General features: G+C 32.7%; 1 protein-coding gene across 1 annotated transcript in view; it reads right to left on the bottom strand.

Annotated features, from left to right (window-relative positions):
- Positions 1 to 24,448, bottom strand: part of LOC105479505 (eyes shut homolog) — a 162,493-nt gene that overhangs the window by 133,679 nt on the left and 4,366 nt on the right. The window contains exon 2 of the mRNA XM_071096912.1: positions 24,089 to 24,202. Within this exon, the coding sequence (XP_070953013.1) occupies positions 24,089 to 24,202 (114 nt within the window). The remainder of the gene's footprint in view (positions 1 to 24,088; positions 24,203 to 24,448) is intronic.

Here is a 24,448-nt window from a genome sequence, read left to right as displayed (position 1 = left end):
TTACAAATAAAACCATAGGAGAGTATGTTGGACAATGTATATTTCATATGAAATGGAAAAAAATAAATTAATTCCCTTTAATATGAGGAACATTGTTAAAATTCTCACTGGTACAACTATTTACTACTGTCCTAGAGGTCTTGGTCAAATCAAAAAGAAAAACAAAATGGAAATAAGAGATATGTGGAGATTGGAAAGATTCGAGGATTGATCAAGTAAAAACGATGTGATCAAAAAAGACAAGAACACACGGAAATTCATTGAGTGGCACTTGGACAAGGTTGCATGAGAGGTGACGTCTCTCTAACTTAAGACCTTCAGACACTAATTGTGAGGAGGCCACCATCCAGAAGAGAAGGAACACAAGGAAACTCCTGAGGTTAAAGGGAATCAGAGAGAGACTTACTTGTCCAAATGATAACTAAGCAGCACCATCAAAAGTTTCTGGGTCAGAGAGCTCTTAAGGGCAGTAGCAGCTTAGGCTTTATCACTACAAAGCTCTAGCTCATCAATGCCCAGAAGATGCTATATGTAGTTTTACAGGTTATATAAAGTAGGCAGGCTCTACATATTAGGTTGGTACAAAAGTAATTGAGGTTTTTGCCATTGAAAGTAAAGGCCAAAAGCACAATTACTTTTGCACCAATCTAATAGCTAAAAATCTTCTTGTCTGGACTATTTTTAAAATAATTATATATATATATATATATATAAATTTTAGTGTGGTACCAGTTGGCATTTGAGCTAACAGATATCATCCTGTAATGAAGAAATATCAATGTAGGAGCCAAAACACAGAGGCCTTTTTGCCTCACTTATATAACAAAATTTAAAAATTGGAAGATTAGTTATTCTAACCATATGCAGAGAAACTGGATTATCTAGCAAGTAAATGCATAGAACGGATAGGTAAAATACTGAATGAATACAAGAGTTCCACAAGGTTGCAGAATACAAGATTGATGCCCAACATTCAATGCCATTTCCTTACCAAAAGACTAACAGTTATAAAAAAAAAAATCAGAAATAATATGTTATTCCCTAGAATGACAAAACTATCTGATACACATGACTATTTAAACACACACACACACACACACACACACACTCATTCATACAAGACCCATATGACAGAAACTATCATAATGAAGATTTAAAAATCTGAATAAGTGAAGAGACATGTCACTTCATGAGATTTCATGAATTAACAGTATACTGTCCTCTCCAAATTATCCTATTAATTTAAACCAAATTAAACTACATATTTAATAATGCTTAACAACATTACTTAAAAATACATAAGTGAAAAAGAGCCGCAAATATAGATTAACACTAGAAAATAATAGTGTGGGGTAATTGTTCAGACAGAATCAAAATCCATGAGAGAATTATATTAAGAAGAATGTATAGATTTTGATTATAGCTCTTCTTTTGAAAAAAAAATAAATAAAAGCCACAGATAAAGATAATATATTGAGAGATATACCTAAAATGTCTCCAAGCTAGAAAGGATTAATTACTATCATGTAAACATTACTCTTGAAAATAAAGAAGTCACATCGCTGACTATGGAAACTCCAATGCCCTGTTTGCTCCTTTCCCCAGAGTCTCCAGTCAGACTCTCAGTGGTTTCTCTCTTGGGTTTATACCAGAGAAGAACTAAGGGCAGCTCAGGAAAATTAACCTCCTAAGCATTCCTATGACTCGTTGTCCTTAAAGGGAAAGTAACAAAATGCTCTGTTTCCAGAACCTTAAATGGGGAATCATGGCAAGAAATGTTCTGATGCTTCTTCCTACTCAGAGCCAAAGCTAGAAGAAGAGACAGTGACACTTATCTAACTTCTTTTTGCTATTTTCTGTTTTCAAAGCCTTCTTCTCACGCTTTTTGGGGCAAGAATAGGGGAAATTTGATTCTTAATTCCTCCAGGACTTTGCTATTATTCCCACTAAGCTAGATTAGCTACATTAGATTTAGTTAAATAATATTATGGACAGTGAGGGAGAAGTCTATGACCTGAGTGCTTCAGGATGGACTTACAACGTAATAGCCAGTCTTTTAAACTTATTTATTTATCTATCTATCTATTTATTTATTTATTTTTGATGCATGGCCCTATTTTGCATGTCAGGAGCTGAATATAATCTCCTTTTTCATTATGACCCTTCTGTATTCCAGAGTCCTTTTAAGTATTTGGGTGCCTTTGGTTAATTCGGACAAAGGTTACCTATTAAGGAAATCACAAATAAAAAACATATACCTTGATATACCTATGATTGCAAAGTGGTATAAGTTCTATGGAAGCCCAATAGAAGAATTCTGAGAGAGCAATTTAAGTTCTGGTGATTATTACATTTCAATAAAAACAAACCAAAACTGAAACTCTATTCTCTTCCAAAGAAATGTCTCATTCATTTCTGTGAAGGATATCTTTAATGTCCTTTGCAGATGTTAAAACTTTAAGATTCTATGAGATATGGTATCAGGAATATCTCACTCTTTTTAACATTTTATGCGCTCTCTACTTAAATACTTTACTTCTTTGATCTAATTAAATTTTCTCTGAAGCAAAGAAGAAATAAAATCAAAGTTCAATTTCGCTTCTAGGGTTGGCAGATAATATATATCATACACTATTAAATTTGAATTTCTGATAGAATAATATTTTCTAGTATAAATATTTCCCATTCAAGATATGAGATATAATAATATATCCATTCCTTTTCTGAAGTTCATATTTAACTGGATTTTTCCCATTTTTATTTGCCAATTCTAGTGACTTTATGTAATACATCAAATTTTATGAGTTCATAAACTTTGTTAAGCATTAAATTGGAAGAATTAACAACCAATTTTTTTGACATATAATGTCATGAGTACTTCAAACAGAGAGAGTTTGCAAAAAAAAATATTTCAGTGAAATTCTTTCAGTTATACTTTTGAATCTTCATTAAAAATCTTCATAAAGAATTACTAGATTGAATTTTCAATCTAGTAAATATACATAGATATGTATTTCTTTTCCATTAAAAATTTCAAGGACATAATATTTTCATATATTCTCATCAAATATTTTAAGTCAGTGAATCTAAAAATAGGATCAAAACTCAAAGTATGAAAGAAAATATATACACCTTCACATCTATGAGTCACATGAACTTCATGAAAATCAAATGTTGTTTTTCTTTTAAAATTATTCTTCTCTGTATTTTTTATTTCTTTAATTTTCTTTAAAATTTATATTTTTCAAGAAAAGGGGACATTTTGCCATTAATACTGGTGAATACCATTCAGCTCTTTTTTTTTTTTTTTTTTTTTTTTTTTTAGTCACAAAAAGCCAGAGGAATTCAAACTTCAACAAATCTCTCACTATCCTCAAAAAACTTTCTTCCTCAGCTATACATAGGCATCTATTCTGCCAAGCATCTGTTGAGGAAATGATGTAAGTAAATTTCCAAAGATTTTAAGTCCCTAGCTTTAGCCTAAGTATAGCAATTGCCAGATTGCACTGTGACTTAAAATCACATCAAAGAAAAATGCACAAGCTTCCTCCACATGGCATTTTAAATTTTATGTATGGCTTTTTAAAATTGTGTATATTAGAGATTATATACAAAATAATACTTTCTCAGGAAAAGGATGTTTCTAGAAGACTTTATGGTAATACCATCTTCCTTAAAATGTGCTTACTTTAAAGAACCGATAGCAAGCAAGAGAAGAGTATATGCCAGCAATTAAAATACTGTCTCTGACTGAGAATGAAGGAGAAAAATCTGCTGATGTCATTAATGTTTAAAAACCTTTTTTTTTTTTTTTTTTACCACTAATAAGGTATAGACTTTAGAAATTTTAAAACTCTTGAGAGCCTTCTGAGCTTTCTTTTCTCTAATTAATGTGTGCAATGGTAAGTAAGGTGGCAAATACTATTTGGTATCATTCTGAAGAGTAAATGTAAATAGTGCATAAAATACAATGAACACATTGCCTAACATGTAGCAAGTACTCAATAAATAGAACTTATTATTTTTAATTAATTTCAATTTTAATTTAATATATTATATTGGTTTTAAAATTTATGAAGCTAGATGTCCTTGATATAGCCTGACCAATCTAAGTATGCATTCTAATATTTTTGCATTAAAAGCAATATTCATTAATCAAGAATACAATATATTGTCACTAACCATGCTATATAACAGATATCACATTTAAACTTTAAATTATTACATACGGCTAGTACTGTGTTAGCCAGTCCAAAGACATGAAAATAATTTGTAATTTTTCAGTAACCAAGCTGATATAAACTGATGTTTATATGTTGGTACTATAATCAAAGAGAGCTAACTGTAAATCTCTGGAATTTGACATGTCATCTACATTAACTTGTAAGTTGTTAAGTGTGATACCAGGAAAAGAAGTTGTTACCTACATGCCAAATCCACTTAAGAAGATGGATGTGGATATACTGTTTAGTTCTAAAATCAAAGGTGAAGCTATAAAAAAAAGGATGGCTTGGGAGGTGAGGAGGGCAGATCATCAGGTCAGGAGTTTCAGGCCAGCCTGTTCAGTATAGTGAAACCCTGTCTGTACTAACAATACAAAAATTAGCTAGGTGTGGTGGCACACACCTGTAATTCCAACTACTTTGGAGGCCGAAGCAGGAGAATCACTTGAACCCAGGAGGCAGAGGTTGCAGTGAGCTGAGATTGTGCCACTGCACTTCAGCCTAGGTGACAGAGCATGACTCCATCTCAAAAAACAAACAAACAAATAAATAAAAACAAAAACAAAATAAAGGATGGCATAGAATGTTTACAAAAACACCAGCCTGGGCAACATAGTGAGACCTCATCTTTACAAAAAAAAAAAAAAAAAAAAAAATTGTGCCTGTGGTCCCAGCTACTCAGTGGTTGAAGTGGGAGGATTACTTGAGCCCAGGAGGTTGAGGCTGCCGTGAGTTGAGATCATGCCACTGCACTCTAGCCTGGGCAACAAAGTGAGACCCTGTTTCAAAAACGAAAACAAAGAAACAAACAAATAAACAAAAACAAAAACAAGTTTATAAAATCAACTAATAACATAAAGATAAATGACAATGAATGCTGGGATTGTACATTGTACTAGTACAAGAGAGTAAAACCAGTGATTTTCAGATCGTGGACAAATTACTTAGCATATCACAACCAGCTTTTCACTAACTCCTACTCTGATATCATTGTAATTTATGTTGACATAATTGAAAATTCAGAATATGATCTCATTACCTCTGTATCCAGAGCCATTAGAAAGACAAATATTCCTTACTGTAAAATAAATGCTATGGAAAATACTAGTTGACTAATTTTTTCTCTTCTATGAATCATAATGATTTGTATTCTTGGTCACAATACAAATCATGTGATTATGTAAATTACCACTACTATTCTATTTCTAATAAAATATTTAAGATATTTTAACCTTAAGATAAGATGGTATTGTCATGTTAAACTATATTAAATAACATGTTCATGGCATTATAGCTTTAAATGAGACATATTTAAAAACTAAATATAGAACCTAAATGGGAGAAGAAATTTGGTTAGATTATGCTATGTCTTATGCTGTTAAACTCTTCTATATATAGTCTATATGAACATGATTGCATTTGTTCATCTTGCTTTAATTCACATTACTCAGTGCCTGAATAAACAGTACATATATTTTGGACATAAACTAACATCATATTGTCAGTTTCCATGCACTTTGAAGGGGATCATGTGATACACTGGAATATGTACTTGTTTAATTATTTCTCAAAAACAAAATCATAGAGTTGGAAGATGAATATAAAGAAGTGTGTACCAATGTTGAAGATGAAATGTAATTAAAACAAAATATTTTGTAAGTCTGAATGCCATTTATGTCTAGTAAACATAACCATCATGGAAGAATATGGATATGTTTGGGAGATTTATGTTTTCTCTTGGAAGGTAGTATGTTAGGATGATAACAAAATGGGAGATGTTTTATAATTATTTTACGAATTATATTTTCCATATTTACACTATCATTAAAATGTCAGATACATATTCTTATGGAAAAGTTTGTGGAAGAAATTTAACTTAAAATTTTTTTAATGTAAGCAGTTACAAATTTGATGAGCTTTTGAATAACATGCCTTGAATTTATTGAACAACTCTTCATTATGACTTACAAATCATTTGGAATTCACTAGAATATAGGATTCAGTCATATAGCACATAAACAGAAATATAAAGTGTCTATTTGTACAAAAATGTGATTTTACTGACAGGAAAAATTTACCGATGAGATAAAGTTCAAATGAGGGGAAGTCAAACACTAAACAATTTATATTTCTGTATTTGAGAGCCATCACTCCATCTCATTAACTGGTTTATATATTTAGGTATATTTTATTTAAAACTCACTATTTTTCTTACCTAATTCCTAGGTTCGTTCTTGTAAATATTGATTTTATAAAATTGTTTCTCTCCTAAGATTTACAGGTTTTTTTTTTTTTTTTTAATAATGTGCTCTTATTTGGTATATCCTCTCTTGTGTGCTAAAAATCTAAATAATTTTCCCTGGGTCCAAATTCCTAAGGTCCCTAGGTTATGCTTTCATAAGCAATGGCACCGGTTTAATGAAATGAAACAATTTACCCTCATAGGTAGTCTACTTCTATCAAGTAATCTAATGGAATTAAGTCCTCGGTTCTTAGACATTGAAAAATATATAGCAAATAATGAATCCAATGGTGCTAAATTCATGTGAATATATTACATAAGGCTATCGGTAAGGAGAGAAATTCAGGTCAGAATGTTATTACTGTATGTAGACAGATTCAAGCAAATGAAACTAGAGAAAAAAGGTAAGCAACTGTATGGTTAAGAATAAATTGATAAATAATAAAGTTGATATGTCATTTCTGTGTAGGAGATAAAAACAATCTCCTTGATGAGGATGGAGTAAGGAAAACTAGGAAGGATAAATTAAACAAAAAGCAAACAAACCCAAAAATCTTGCAGAATTTGAAAAAGAAGTAATAGACAATTAAAGAGGTTACTGTACCAATACCTAAGAAAAGATGGAAATACTGTATTGGCAGTAGTTCTGAGATTATAGGTCATTGTATTTTTAAAACTTTAAAAAATGTTGGGATTTCCACCAACTGTGGTCAGTAACTGTGACACCTGGATTTTGGTTAGTTATGAAAGTACGAACATGCAAGAGAAAAACAATAATTAATAATTTGGTACTATCTAGAGGCTAAGCACAATATTTATATTTTAGATACAAGATCTAACTAAACTTCAGAATAATGCTCTTGTTTTTTACCCAACTACTGCACATGAAAAAAATTAGCTTCAGAAAAGTTAAATGTTTTGGACAAGATTAATAAACAGCAGGTATGGGGTGACATTGAAGTCCTTGAACTTAAAATGAAATATTTTCCCAGAAAATACAATTTCCTCCACAGGAAAAACAACACTGTTGGTTATGGGATTTGTGTCTCAAGAAAAAAAAAAGGAAATGTACAATGATTCAGAAAGTGAGAGAAGGAAGGATAACAAGGCCCAAGGCCCAGTGTTTTTTAGAGTAATGATGGGGTTCTTGGCATTTTTGTGGATGAGCTGTTACATTAAAGTGGTTGTGATTTTCCTTGCAGTTTAGGAGATCAAAAATTTTGAAGTAAGATTTTAAAATGCTGACGACAAGCTTTGTATTTGAAAAGATAGGCTATCAAGTAGGTGTATCCATCAATTAATGAGGAGAAACCAAGAAGACAGTAAAAGACAAAGCTAAAAGCAGTAGCAAAGCTGATACAAGGTGACATGGAGCTCAAAGAAGGAGCAGATTTTGAATAACATGTCTAAAGCAATAGTTTAATAAATGCAATTGTACTTAGAGAAAGTAATAATGACCCCCATGGGGAATGGTACATGGTAGAATTCATAACTTTCTATCATTCTATAGCAAGCTGCAGAAAGAGGAAAAAAGAATGTGCCGTGTAGTAGACTATCAAAAATTGCTTCAGCAAAATTTCCAACCAAAATTGATCTTCCAGACCTTTCTCCACCCCTTTATCCTAAACGGGCTTCTATAAAATCCTCAGAAAATATAATATACAGAGAATGACAGTGCATGATTTCTGAAGATAAGTCATAAGAGTTAATACATCTCAGTGTTTCTATTGAAGCTTATTGTGGAATTTAGTACCATGTCTAAGGAAGCCAATGCCACGTAGAAAGTCGGTACGTAAGTCTTCTAACAGATGGCATCAGCTAACATCTAAGCCAATGGCTGGCATCAATTTCCAGATTTGTGAGGAAACAATCTTTAGATAATTCTAGTACCCAGTCTTTGCAATACCCACCCTGATGACAATGATCAGAGCAAAATCAAAATAAAATTGCTGATTTATGAAAATAAAGGTTGTCATTGATTTAAACCACTTAATTTAGGGTTAGAGTATTACACAGAAATAGATGACCAGTAAAAACTTTGAGTAGTGAAGATGAAAGAGCACTAAGAACTAAAAGTGCTGAAGGAACTGGACGTGAACAACAGAGGAGGAAAAGTTAAGAAAGAAATGAGAGCTGCTGAGAATGTCAAAACCAGAGAGACTTGCATTTTGGCTGAGGATAAGAAGAACATAGATCAAAGGCATAGAGAAAAAATATGCTTGCAATATAGACTAAAATCCCAGAATTTCAGCTCTTGATAAAAGTCAGATTTTTTCAGACAAAAGTGTTTTATCAGCATTCAAAATAAATTTACTAAGAAAATTATAGTGTCTCTTTTGGGAAAAGTAACCACCTCCTGGTCCAACTGTCTACACATACACACACACACACACACACACACACACACACACACACACACAGAGAGAGAGAGTACTTAATGGTTATTGTATTTATTTTTTCATAGTTAAAATCATTGAACGCCATCTTTGTATGAAAACATTGTACAGAGTTCAAAGCACTAAAAATATACAAGTAGTTCTTGGTTTGGGTTCATAAAAACAAACTATATTAGGTGAGATAAAAGAACCACTGCTTTTCATTTATTCAATAATGGTTTTATTGAATCTTTCTAGCATTGGTCTTTATATATACCTAGTGGAACAATGATTTTATTAACAATATTTCAAAATTTTAAAACAAACTGAAAATTCAAAATTATAGGATAAATTTACACATAATGCTATACTAATGAAATTCTGTGCGGTCAAGGATATCTATTTGAAAATAATTTTATATTTAGTTAATGATAAGTAGCCAGATAATTACTTTTCTATGAAAATATTCTGAAAAGTATAAGAAGGCACCATTTTAAAATTAACATCTGAGATTGAATCAGAAAGTCATTAGTCAATAACTATTTTAAATTAACTGAAATAAAAATCATCTGATATATGTTGTTTACCTTACCTAAAGTATATACTCATTTTATTAATTTTTATATCCCCTGACAGACACACACACACACGCACACAGAGAGAGAGAGAGAGAGAGAGAGAAAGAGAGAGAGAGAGAGAGAGAGAGAGATAAAGACAGAGAGAGAGAGAGAGAGACATAGCACTTTTCCCAGCTTTCTCTTCATGGAGTAATTAAATTTATTCCATTTTTAAAATCTTAGACTCAGAAAATAATAAATAAGGAATATTACAGAACCGATTACATGATTCCAGTAAGCCAAGAGTGATGTTCGCTCTGTATTTCTCACTATCTCAATGATATTCTTCATTATACAAGTATAACACCTCTTAAGAGCAATTATTTAAACAAAATTTTGTCAGGGAGAAGATATGAGGATTACTCTCGTATTAAAAAAAAAAAAAAAAAAAAAAAAAGTAACTTGCCAAAAAAAGGCATGATTGAATTAGAGAAACCAGTTTTTAGCGACCCTGCTCCTGAAGTGAAACCTTGGGTCCTAAACAACAAATGGTGGCTTCATCTGCCATGATGCATGATATTTGTTTTATCAAACAGAATAAACTCTGTTAAAGATGTTCCATAAAAGTTATTTCAAGTATACCCTGCCATCAGAGTTGGTCTACCAGAGATAGACTAACAAATACCAATCAAACAAAATCTAATGCATCAAAGACAGAAAAATAAATTACATTTTTCCCCAAATTTACCAAATTGATTGCTCATTAAGATATTTATATGTACATCTTAATTTAATTAACTATCTCAGATTATTTTTAAATTTGCTTTTAAGCTTGATGGAAAATTCCCCTGAACTGTGGCATACATTTGAGTTCAAAATGTATTAATCGTTTCCAAATCTTTATCTTGAATCAGGAAACGTTCATTTCTTACAAGTCATTTCTAAAATTGCTTTTTTTTAAATTTAATTAATTAATTAATTAATTTTTTTGAGACAAAGTCTCACTCTGTCGCCAGGCTAAAGTGCAGTGCTGCGATCTCGACTCACTGCAACCTCCACCTCCACAGTGCCCAACCTAAAATTGCTTTTAAACCTATACAATAAGAATTTGATTGGGTTATTAAGGTAAGCCTGGACATGATGAAGTAGGTTGTAAAAATTTAGAATTTTTATTCACGCGAATCAAATCAACATTCTAAGAAATCCAGTATGATATCTATTGAAAAGATGATGACACTTTAATAATTATGGTATTGTGCTTTTATAGCCAGCTTCTGAAACTGTAATATCACTGAGTATCACAGACAAGATACAATAATAAGGGGTCGGGCGCGGTGGCTCAAGCCTGTAATCCCAGCACTTTGGGAGGCCGAGACGGGTGGATCACGAGGTCAGGAGATCGAGACTATCCTGGCTAACACGGTGAAACCCCGTCTCTACTAAAAAATACAAAAAACTAGCCGGGCGAGGTGGCGGGCGACTGTAGTCCCAGCTACTCGGGAGGCTGAGGCAGGAGAATGGCGTGAACCAGGGAGGCGGAGCTTGCAGTGAGCTGAGATCCGGCCATTGCACTCCAGCCTGGGCGACAGAGCGAGACTCCATCTCAACAAAAAAAAAAAAAAAAAAAAAAAAAAAAAAAAAAAAAAATACAATAATAAGGTTACCCACAGAGAAAAGGTAAAATGCCTTATAAATTTAACTTTCTAGATTTTCATTTTCAAGTTTTTGTACTAAATAAAAGTTGAAGCCATATGTTCAGAAATGTTCCTGTATCTAAAAAATAAGCTTATGGCATTTCCCCATAAAACACATTTCTAAGTCCCAAGATGGAGTAATTAGAGAGATGTTTCTACATGGAGTTCTATAAATTGTCACACCTGTTTAGTTGAACAAAGAATGAAAATATGCAGACTTCAACAGAATTCAAGAACTCATTAAAAGACTTGCACTTTACCAGCAGAAATTACTTAATATAGGAAAAACGTCAGTCATTTTTCAGGCAGTCATGAAGTGATTTTTAAATCACTAAAAATGACAAATTAGAAGTGGAAAATTATCACAATTATATAAGCAGTATTACTGCGATGTATAGAACATCTGTCACCAGTGATAGCCAATTCAACATTCTACAAGGGGAGCCAATTGATGCATTCAATACTACAAGACTAAAAGCAGTTATTACATTTTTTTCACTTTCAAAACAAAGAAAGCAATCATGTAATTTTCAGTTAGTATAAAAATTAAATACACTCTGAGTCAAAAATAAGCAGGTATCACATTTTCCATATGGCCATTTGTAGCAAATCATACATTTCACTTTTGAGAAATGATGTATTTTTCAATCTTTTTTTCTCTGTGTTAATAAAACATGGAGAGAAAGCTGTGATTCTTTTTGTTCTACACATGGCAATAAGAATGTACAATACTCAAATATAACTCTGTGATTTCAGACTAAAAAATTATGTCATACCTATTTTCAAATATGTCTGTCAGAAGAGAATGATAATACTTTGAACTTCTTTTAAGATTAAGAACATCCCCAAATCTTGTACTCCCTCATTATCAAATATTTATTCAATACCTTATATGTGCTATAAAACAGGGCTGTAAATTTGAATCGATCACAGGCTTTGCTGTCAAGAACTTTGCAAATCAGTAGGAGGAGTAAAGGAAGTGGATATTTGCAGAAGTGAAGGAGAAGAGAGACTTTATTCTAGAGAAGATATAAGATATGAGTGACAGCAGAGAAAATATGAGTATATATGGCTTGTTCATGATACAATCACTAAGACTAGTTGATTAGAGCAAAAGATTGGTTAAGAAAATATAGAAAAAATGTTTATAAAAGTAGATAGACATAACTTACATAAACACCTGAATGCCATAAAAAGGATACCGGATTTGACTGTATTCACAAAATGGTGGAAAAAAAATTGAATGAGAAGTTGTTATGCCAAACAATAACAAAAGTAGCAAAAACTAAAGTTAATTAAATGCTCACCAAGTATTTTACATGAATTGGTTCATTTAGTCTTAAGAAAAACACATGAAAAATGCTACTCAATTCCCTTTCCCCTTAAATTCACCCTCTTGACAGTGCTCCATTTACTGGTTTCCTCATTTATATTAGTGAATTTCATTTTTAAACAATTACCAAATTATAGTGAAGTCAGGACCACTTTACAAGAAATTGATCTTTATGACTAATTATATATAATTGATTTTAGTTAAATGTCCCAAATTACTGTTTCTACTTGAAAGGGCCCTGTTTCGAATCACTGAAGAGTTGCTTGTTTCATTGAAAACACAGAAAAGTTCTGAAAATTAAAAAGAAAAAGAGAGAGAGAAAGCCACATTGAAATTTGCTATTCTGTTGGTGGTGTAGCTTTTTTTCAGATGAACTCTGTCACTGAAAACTACAAAAAATCTGCATAAAAACACACAGAAATCTGCACAAAGTCCTTTAAGAATGAACAAAACCAGGCAAAAATAGAATGCATGAGTAAACTCAAACATTTATCCAAAGAAATCACCTAATCAGAAGAACAGTGAGAGGACCACAAATGGCTGAACTAAAATGAACAGAGCCTCAATGACCAGTAGGAGAATTCTGAGTCTACCATACATGTAACTGTAGAAGGAAAGGAAAGAGACATTTTAGCAAATAACTCCTTGGCATATATTTGGCAAATATCAAAGAGGTTGAATTAAAATTCTGGTAGAAGTTTTAAAATAAATTGACAAGTGGTTTCTAAGACTTATATGTATATGCAAAGGATCTAGAATAGTCAGAACAATCTCAATAAATAAGAAACCGGAGGATTTGTTTTATAGAACCTCAAGTTTTGATATAAATACACACTAATCAAGAAACAGTAGTATTGGCTAAGGAAAGAAAAATAGACCAATAGAATAGAATAGAGATTACAGAACTAGACATACACACATATATGTTTAATTTATTTATGATAAGATGCCAAGCAAATCTATGGGTAAAAGAAAAGTGCCACATGGTGCTGAACTGTATTTCCATACATTAAAAAGTCAAACCAACCTTCTATGAAATGCAAAAAATAACTGAGTAGATTATAAACCTAAACAGAGGGCTAAAACTATAAGTCTTCTAGAAGAACACATTGGAGAAATTCTTTGGGATTCTGGAACATGCAAATGTTTCCTTAAAAAGGCACAAAACATACAAAATGTGTTTTTAAATGATAAATTTATTTTGTTAACATTGAAAACTCTTGCTCATCAAAGTACATGGAAAAAAAAAATTAAGTAGGCTGAATGCGGTGGTGGCTCCCGCCTGTAATCCTAGCACTTGGGGAGCCCAAGGCGGGTGGATCACGAGGTCAGGAGATTGAGACCATCCTAGCCAGCATGGTGAAATCCTGTCTCTACTAAAAATACAAAAAAAAATAATTAGTTGGGCGTGGTGGCACATGCCTGTAGTCCCAGCTACTTGGGAGGCTGAGGCAGGAGAATCGCTTGAAAGCAGGAGGCACAGGTTGAAGTGAGCTGAGATCATGCCACTGCACTCCAGCCTGGTGACACAGCAAGACTCCATCTCTAATTAATTAATTAATTAATTAGAAGGTAAGTCAGAGTCAGAAAAAAATTACTTGTATGGTATGCATACATGACAAGTGACTTCTATCCAGGACATATACAGCTTTTCTACATATCACTAATAAAAAGATAACTTAAAAATGGCAGAGTGAGTGAGCCATATTGGCTTTCAATGACTACAGGATATTATGGGCCTTATATAAATATACACAGATAATACCACATTATTAAATATTTCATTGACATTTTCATGAATAAACCAGAGAAGCAAAATATTATATTCATTTATGATCAAATCATTGGACTCAAATAATTCCAAATTATATTTCTCAATATATATTCTTCAAATAATTCCAAATTGCCATTTCCTCAAATGGTAAAATAGAGAAGAGATTAACTATTTTATTTACTACTTTATGGACTTTCTGAAAAAGAAAGGTGCATATTAAATAGTAGTTAAAAATAACCAAAGGACGTGAAATTAGTATACCAAAGGGATAGCTGAACCCCCATATTTATTATAGCATTATTCATAATAGTCAATATATGGAATCAACCTAGATGTCCGTCGAGAGATGCTTGGATAAAGAAAATGTGGTCTATATACACAATGGTATACTATTCAGTCATAAAAAGAATGGAATCCTGTCATTCCTGGCAACATGGATAAACCTGTAGGATATTATATTAAGCGAAATAAGTCAGGCTCAGAAAGAGAAATACTGTGTGTTCTCACTCATATGGGAGAACTAAATAAAATTTGAGCTCATGGAAGTAGTGTGTAAAATTGTGAGTATTAGATGCTGGGAAGGGTAGGGAAAAGGAGGATGGGGACAGTTTGGTTAATGGATACAAAATTATAGCTAGATAGAAGGAATGATTCATGGTGTTCTAGAACACTGTAAGGTGAATGTGGTTAACGTAATTTACTATATATTTTCAAAAAGCTAGAAGGGAGTATTCTGAATGTTCACAACACAAAGAAATGATAAACGTTTGAAGTGATGGATATGTTAATTACTCTGATTTGATCCTTACATATTGTATAGATATATCAAAATATCACTCTGTATCCTATAAATGTAATTATTGTCAACCAAAAAAAGTCAAAAGGAAAAAATAAGTGTTCTATACATTGAACAATAAAAAGTAATTCAAATTGGCAGATATGTATATCTGTTTAATAACTTTAGCTAAATTATATGCTTTATTGAGCATTCAAGTCTTTTCATTTTATAATCAATTTACACTCTCATTTCTCAATACAAGCAATAAAGTTTCATTAGCATCTTGAGATCTCATAATTATCAGTAATTACTATTTATTAAGTTCATAGTATACACTACCTTGTTGGTAGACACATAAACTATTTTGAGACAATTTATAGTAGGGTGGAGAACACTTGGAAATAATGTTTTGCCAATAAATCTATGGAGGATTCATCACAATGGAAGAAATTAATTGGAAGGTTCAGAGGAAGATTTAGTTCTTTATCTGGATGGAATATGGTAGCAAAGGAAATTGTTCATGTTAGTAATCGATACAGAGCCTCTGCTTTTAAATGTTGTGTTATTGTGGATTATGCTGTGTTTGGAAAGAACAGTCACCATCAATGCTAGTAATTATCATAGTGACTAGAGAATCAAGAAGAAAAATGCTACAAAATACAGTTTGACAATGTAAAACTAATAGCAACCCAGAACAAACTTATATAAACTCCTACCAATTCAATGCCTAAAAAATTATTCACATTATTAAATGTGTTAAACATTTGCCATAAATTATCATTCCAAATTTTATACATACTAAGCCTTAATACTGACTATACATGTGTGCTTATCAGCTCATGTAACTCCATCATTTTTTAAAATTCCACTTACGAGAGCAAGGACTAGTTCAATTCTCTACATGGCAGGGGGTTATGTTAGAGATAGGGTTAAATTGACAGAGATTAATTTTCCAACCTCTATCAGAATTGAATTTCAAAATAGGATTAAAGTTCAATTATTAATAATGAAGAAAGTTATATCTGATTTAGCTCCTGCCTGCTTTTCTTTCAATGAACAAAATTCTATTCTTCATAAATTCTACCCACTTGTGAGGATTATGCAAATGGAGAAATATGTACTTTACATTGGAAAATATTCTGTCTACCCTCTGATTTAAACTGCTAACTGAATGTCTTACACTATTATCTACTAGTCAGATTGGATCTCTTGTTATATGCCCAAAATGGTAGCTGAAGTTACCATCACTGAATGCCATTGCAAAACCTTTTTAACATCACTCATCTTGGGTTCAAACATCCCAACATCCTTACAAATAAACGTTCCTATCTTGAAACTAAATTTGTTTATGGTAGCTTTAATTTAGTCAAACTAAAAACAATCTATTTTTTGACAATCACCTGTTTCTACATCAAATTCACATCTGAAAATGTGTCATTATCTAATAATGTATAGCATAATAATTTTGACATGTCCTTGCATTGATCAAAAATACACATTTAAAAATTTAGCAATAAATCTTATAGTTATAAAATTTGAATAAATCACTTTCTAATGGATGCATAAATCTCGTGTAATGTTTCAAATTTGGGATTACAATTAAGAATACATTTTCATGTGGTTTTCTATTAGATTTTAATTCTTAATTTTACTTTTATAATGTTTGAAATTGAAGTTTGACCTTATGGCTAATGATTCTTATTTATACTCTATTTCACAATATTTGAGATATCTGAAAAATCAAGAATTTGGTTTTCTAATGGCTCTTTAGTTTTGAAATAGGATTGGCATACTCTACACCATACTTATTTGCAGTCTGGATGCATTAGATGTGGGTTATTAAACTGCTTTAGGTATGACAACTATAATATTCCAAATGATATGAATTCCAAAATTCTGTTTGGAATGAAATTCAAGAGAAATGAGAACTTGACATAAAGGCTAATTTTATAATAATCACTGGTTGATAAGGCATTAAAAATATTTTCTGTAGTTTTATGATGGCTCATTGGAACATAATGTTGATTATGAATCCAGATTCATATATCCAGTAATATATATTAATATGCACAGTTGATCATGGTGGAAAAATATACATATATTGGTTTCTGAAGAGTTTTTAAGAAACCAATAATAAAATATAAGAAAATATGTATGAAATATAGAGATAGATGGTGTATTAGTTCGTTTTCATGCTGCTGATGAAGACATAACTGAGAATGGGCAATGTGCAAAAGAAAGAGGTTTAATGGACCTACAGTTCCCTGTGGCTGTGGAAGCCTCACAATCCTGGAGGAAGGCAAGGAGGAGCAAGTCACATCTTACATGGATGACAGCAAGCAAAGACGGAGAGCTTGTGCAGGGGAACTCATTTTTTTTTAAAACCATCAGATCTCATGAGACTTATTCACTATCATGAGAATAGCATGGGAAAGACGTGCCCCCATGACTCAATTACTTCCTACCAGGTCCTTCCCACAACACGTGGGAATTCAAGATGGGGGCACAGTTAAGCCATAACTGATGGATAGATATAGACATATTTTATACATCTTTTAAATGTGATGCTTCCTATACACTTTTGGCACAGGCTGTAGATCTCAAAATATTGCAAAAAAACAAAAACAAACAAACAAAAAGAACCCTACTATAGTTACCAAACCTTCACAGGGTAATCATTCTAGTTTGCTCAGGATAGCACCAGTTTATGCTCATGGGGTAGAAGACAGTATATTGCTGAAGTATTTCAGTTCTCTCCAAATATTAAAATGCCATTTGTCCTGGATGTTTTAAACAAATACTATTATTTATGGTTGCACTAAAACAAATAGGGATGGGTTTCATAAATCACCACTTGGTATTTTATATTCTGCCATCTTCTTTTCCAGGAGTGTGAGATATAGAGTTATACAAAAGCAGAAAATTATTTTTCACATGAGGATAATATGGTAATATAACCAGTGATATCCCACCTCTCTTTTGCAATGCTTTCCAGATGCAAATTTTATTGTATCAATCAATCAAGGACAGCTTGTAGGACTCTGAAGAACCAAGCAGACAAAAGTAGGTAATTCCTTCTTATTTCAGTTGGTATGCTGAGAAGGTTACTAATAATGCTACTCTTCCAGCACAATGCTTCCAGGCTGCCAGTGAGCTTGGTCAGTAGGAACCACAGGAAATTATGAGTTATGTCTATGTTATATATGAGAGGAAAATTGAGGCTGCTAGTTTTTTCATAGGGTTTATAGATAATTGCCTGTATTTTCTTGCTATAGAAGTTTGGTCAATTATTGTATGGTACAAAACAGTGGTAACTATAGCTGTAAGATGAATAAGACCTTCCACCTACTTTTGTAAACAAAGTTTTATTGATATAGTGAAATTCACACAGTTATGTTTGTCTGTGGCTGCTTTCATGCTTCAATAGCAGAGTTGAATCATTGTGATAGAGACCATATGGCTCAAGAAGTCTAAAATATTTACTATCTAACCCTTTACAGAAAAATTTGGCAGCCTTTGGTATAAATCTACAACTATTTACATATTTTACTATGCACTGATGAACATTTCTTATTCTACAATTAATAAAATTAAGTTTCAAATTTGTTTCCCTAGAAAATTGATGACGAACATGTAGTTGCCCCTAAATTGTGCCACTATTAATTATCCACTGTAAGATATTAGTGACATTACTGACTGTACAGAAACAAGAATGCATACATTAGTTGAGCAATCATAAGCATCTACTTTTTAAAATGTTAGTAAGTATTTTAGAAGATTGTCTTCTGATGATGATTTAGGTGCATAAGCAGAAGGTCTTCTTACAGATCACTCTGTGAATCATGTCTTTTCATTTAGATCAAATGACTGTCCCAAAATTGTTTTTCTCATTTTTTAATGCAAGTTCCTGTGTGCATGCAAAAAGTAAAGTGATAGTTGTCAAACTATCAGCTCAGCTAGTAGACAATTTCATTTACAGTTAAAAAATGCCAGCTTGAGCTGGGCGTGGTGGCTCATCCTGTAATTCCACCACTTTGGGAGGCCAAGGCAAGTGGATAACTTGAGGCCAAAAGTTCGAGACCAGCCTGGCCAACATGGGGAAATCCTGTCACTACTAAAAATACAAAATTAGCTGGCTGTGGTGGCATGCGCCTATAATTCCAGCTACTTGGGAGCATAAGGCAGGAGACTCACTGGAGCTTGGGAGGCAGAGGTTGCAGTGAGCCGAGATTCACCACTGCACTCCAACCTGGGTGAAACAGTGAGAGTCTGTCTCAAAAAAATAAATAAATACTTTTTAAAAAAAAAATGAGAGCTATATTAATAAAAGCAGAAACTTCAAATTGATAATCAGTTAATTCCAATAATGGTTTGCTTTTTCCCTTCAATTCATTAAATTAAAATAAAGTTTTGCAAGTTTATTCTGTCAAAGGCAAGACATCTGACAGCATTGGTAGTGCTATTGGGAATTTGTGAATTCTGCAAAACATATTCAAAACTAAAGTTATTGGTTCCTGTGGTGAAATTTTAAATACACATTTTGTTAAGTATGTGGCATAATACATTGTATTGATCAAATATAGAAAAATGTGGAGCAGAAAATATAGGAAATGTATTGTAGTTCACACATAGTTCATATTTTGTTACAAATTGGTCATGATATTCACACAACTAAAATAAAAACTGTAATTGCAAAATTCACAAATAATTTTAAATACTCACAGAGTAACAGAACTAATTTGTTGTGAGAAAACTACTATTGAAAAAAGTGTAACATGCCATAATGTGCTCTTTTCTTGCTTCTTTTCATCAATATTCAAATTTTAGAAATGTTTAAGTCTCCAAAGAATGACTTTGAAAATGAATCTAAGGGTGCACAGAAGCTTTGACATTTTAGTAACAGAATGCTCTACATTTAGCTGCATCTTGCTCAAGTCAGTTTCAAAAATTTAATTAAACCGTTAAAATAATTTAAGTACCAAAGAAATCAGTTTTTGAACATTACAGTAAGTTGCACTTTTTAAATAAAACACTGAAGTTTATTTCTCCATGATTCAAGAAAGACACTTAGCAAATTTAATAAGATTTCAAAAGTATACAAGATTTTAAATATTGTAACAGTGCTTTGGAATAGGTGAATTTGTGGGAAGCATTTGAGGAGGGCTCCTAAATTTCAAGGATAAACTTACATACTAGAGCATAATGGAAATAAATTGAGAGGGTTGACAACTTTGCAGCATCTAAATTTAGACAAACATTCTAAAGAATAATAAATAGAAAGCATTTACTTCATGATTATCTTGGAAAATGTTATCTAACAAACTGATTTGGAATAAGTAAAATACAGAACTCCTATAAAAATATTTCATCCTTGAGGAGGTCCTTCATATCCCTTGTAAGTTGGATTCATAGATATTTTATTCTCTTAGTAGCAAATGTGAATGAGAGTTCACTCATGATTTGTCTATCTGTTTGTCTGTTATTGGTGTATAGGAATGCTCGTGATTTTTGCAAACTGATTTTGTTTCCTGAGACTTTGCTGAAGTTGCTTGTCAGCTTAGATTTTGGGCTGAGTCGATGGAGTTTTCTAAATATACAATCATGTCATCTGCAAACTGAGACAATTTGACTTCCTTTATTCCTGTTTGAATATCCTTTATTTCTTTTTCTTGCCTGACTGCCCTGGCCAGGACTTCCAACACTATGTTGAACAGGAGTGGTGAGAGAGGACATCCCTGTCTTGTGCCAGTTTTCAAAGGGAATGCTTCCAGTTTTTGCCCATTCAGTATGATATTGGCTGTGGGTTTGTCATAAATAGCTCTTATTTTTTGAGATATGTTCCATCGATACCCAGATTATTGAGAGTTTTTAGCATGAAAGGCTGTTGAATTTTGTCAAAGGTCTTTTCTGCATCTATTGAAATAATCATGTGTTTTTTGTCGTTGGTTCTGTTTATGTGATGGATTGTGTTTATTGATTTGCGTATGTTGAACCAGCCTTGCATCTTAGGTATGAAGCTGACTTGATTGTGGTAGATAAGCTTTATGATGTTAGCTTTGCCAATATTTTATTGAATATTTTCACATTAATGTTCATCAGGGATACTGACCTAAAATTCTCTTTTTTTGTTGTGTCTCTGTCAGACTTTGGTATCAGGATGATGCTGGTCTCATAAAATGAGTTAGGGAGGACTCCCTCTTTTTCTATTGATTGGAATAATTTCAGAAGGAGTGGTACCAGCTCCTCTTTGTATCTCTGGTAGAATTCGGCTGTGAATCCATTGGGTCCTGGACTTTTTTTGGTTGGTAGACTGTTAATTATTGCCTCAACTTCAGAACCTGCTATTGGTCTATTCAGAGATTCAACTTCTTCCTGGTTTAGTCTTGGGAGAGTGCATGTGTCCAGGAATTTATCCATTTCTTCTATATTTTCCAGTTTATTTGCATGGAGATGTTTATAGTATTCTCTGATAGTAGTTTGCATTTCTGTGAGATTGGTAGTGACATCCCCTTTATCCTGTTTTATTTCATCTATTTAATTCTTCTCTCTTTTCTTCTTTAGTAGTCTGGTTAGCGGTCTATCAATTTTCTTGATCTTTTCAAAAAAACAGCTCCTGCATTCATTGATTTTTTGAAGGGTTTTTTGTGTCTCTATCTCCTTCAGTTCTGCTCTGATTTTAGTTATTTCTTGTCTTCTGCTAGCTTTTGAAAGTGTTTGCTCTTGCTTCTCTAGGTCTTTTAATTGTGATGTTAGGGTGTCGATTTTAGATCTTTCCTGCTTTCTCTTGTGGCCATTTACTGCTATAAATTTCCCTCTATACACTGCTTTAAATGTGTCCCAGCGATGCTGGTATGCTGTGTCTTTGTTCTTACTGGTTTCAAAGGACATCTTTATTTCTGCCTTCATTTTGTGAAGGAACTCTTCAAGGAGAACTATAAACCACTGCTCAATGAATTAATAGAGGACACAAACAAATGGAAAAACATTCCATGCTCATGAATAGGAAGAATCAATATCGTGAAAATGGCCTTACTCCCCAAAGTATAGATTCAGTGTTATCCCCATCAAGCTACCACTGACTTTCTTCACAGAATTAGAAAAATCTACTATAAACTTCATATGGAACCAAAAAAGAGCCCACATAGCCAGGACAATCCTGGTCAAGAAGAACAAAGCTGGAGGCATCAAGCTACCTAACTTCAAATTTTACTACAAGGCTCCAGTAACCAGAACAGCATGGCACTAGTACCAAGACAGATATATAGACCAATGGAACAGAACGGAGACCTCAGAAATAACACCGCACATCTATCACCATCTGATCTTCAACAAACCTGACACAAAAAAGCAATGGGGAAAAGATTCCCTATTTTATAAATGGTGTTGGGAAAACTGGCTAGCCATATGCTGAAAACTGAAACTGAACCCCATCCTCGCGGCTTACACAAAAATCAACTCAAGATGGATCAAAGACTTAAACATATGACCTAGGATCATAAAAATCCTAGAAGAAAACCTGAGCAAAAACCTAGAACAATATCATTCAGGCATAGGCACAGGCAAATACCTCATGTCTAAAACACCAAAAGCAATGGCAACAAAAGCCAAAATCGACAAATGGAATCTAACTAAACTAAAGAGCTTCTGCACAGCAAAAGAAATTGTCATCAGAGTGAACAGGCAACCTACAGAAAGGGAGAAAAATATTGCAATCTATCCATCTGACAAAGGGCTAATATCCAAAACCTATAAATAACTTACAAATTTACAAGAAAAAAGCAAGCAACCCCATCAAGAAATGGGCAAAGGATATGAATAGACACTTCTCAAAAGAATACATTTATGCAGCCAACAGACATACGAAAACATGCTCATCATCACTGGTCATTAGATAAATGCAAATCAAAACCACAATGCGATACCATCTTATGCCATTTAGAATGGTGATCATTAAAAAGTCAGGAAACAACAGATGCTAGAGAGGTTGTGGAAAAGTAGGAATGCTTTTACACTGTTTGTGGGAGTGTAAATTAGTTCAACCATTGTGGAAGACAGTGTGGTGATTCCTCAAGGATGTAGAACTAGAAATACCATTTGACCCAGCAATCCCATTACTGAACATATACCCACAGGATTATAAATCATCCTACGATGAAGATACATGCACATGAATGTTTATTGCAGCACAGTTCATAATAGCAAAGACTTGGAACCAACCCAAATGTCCATCAATGATAGACTGGATTAAGAAAATGTGGCACATATACACCATGGAATGCTATGCAGCCATAAAAAAAAATAAAAATAAAAAATAAAAAAAGGATGATTTCATGTCCTTTGCAGGGACATGGATGAAGTTGGAAACCATCAATCTCAGCAAACTATCACAAGATCAGAAAACCAAATGCTGGATGTTCTCAGTCATAAGTGAGAGGTGAACAATGAGAACACATGGACACAGGGAGGGGAACATCACACACTGGGGCCTGTCGGGGGTCAGGGGTTAGGGGAGGGATTGCATTAGGAGAAATACCTAATATAGGTGATGGGTTGATGGGTGAGCAAACCACCATGGCACATGCATACCTATGTAACAAAATTGCACATTCTTCACATGTAACCCACAACTTAAAGTATAATTTAAAAATATATATATTTTATCTGCATATTGTATATCAAAAAGAGATTTAATAATATCTTCCTTTAGCAGACTTTTTTTTTAAAGAAATTAACAGAAACCTCAACATGTGTCCAGTGAAAATGTCCATAATCTAAAATTTCATGGTCAAGAAGTGCCAAATAAGGACATGAACAATTTCAAATTCATTGGTCATAAATACAAGTTTGAAGAAACATGTAAGTCATTTTATGGTGAAAAGCATATGAACTGTTGGTCAAACTCTTCTTATGCTATAAAACATTTAGCAGTGGTATGATTTAATTGTATTAGCCAAATTGATTTATTAAACTTTACCATAAAAGTATTCAGTATATATAACTTCTCAAATTGTATTTTTCAAAAAGAAATGAAATATTTCACATTTAATTTGAAATACATAGACAAAAATTAAAGTTATTTGTGTATATGTATGTATATATATGCATATTTTACCTGAAAATTGTTCATCACATTCACAAATGAAACTATTTGAAGTAATATTGCTGCAGTTTCCATGGAAACAGACATGTGGTTGACACTGGCCAATTATTTCTGAGCAATTCTTTCCTATAACAATGAAAAAAAGTTTTTTTACATTGCATATCAATATCATAACCATCAGTTTTCCCTCGATTCTTTAATAATGAAAATATCAAATTCTGACAAATGCAATTTCAGTTATGAAACCATGTTACGATGATGCATTTAAATTGAAATAAAAATTAATTTTGGCACTTTACATAAGTTTTTTATCTTCTGACCCCAGACTATAATATCCAAATATTTTTTTCTGGCTAGTGGTATTTGAGCTTT

The sequence above is a fragment of the Macaca nemestrina genome, chromosome 5, assembly GCF_043159975.1.
Source record: "Macaca nemestrina isolate mMacNem1 chromosome 5, mMacNem.hap1, whole genome shotgun sequence".
Taxonomy (NCBI): domain Eukaryota; kingdom Metazoa; phylum Chordata; class Mammalia; order Primates; family Cercopithecidae; genus Macaca; species Macaca nemestrina.
The sequence above is the reverse complement of the archived record's forward strand: the minus strand, read 5'-3'. Positions and strand labels throughout refer to the sequence as shown.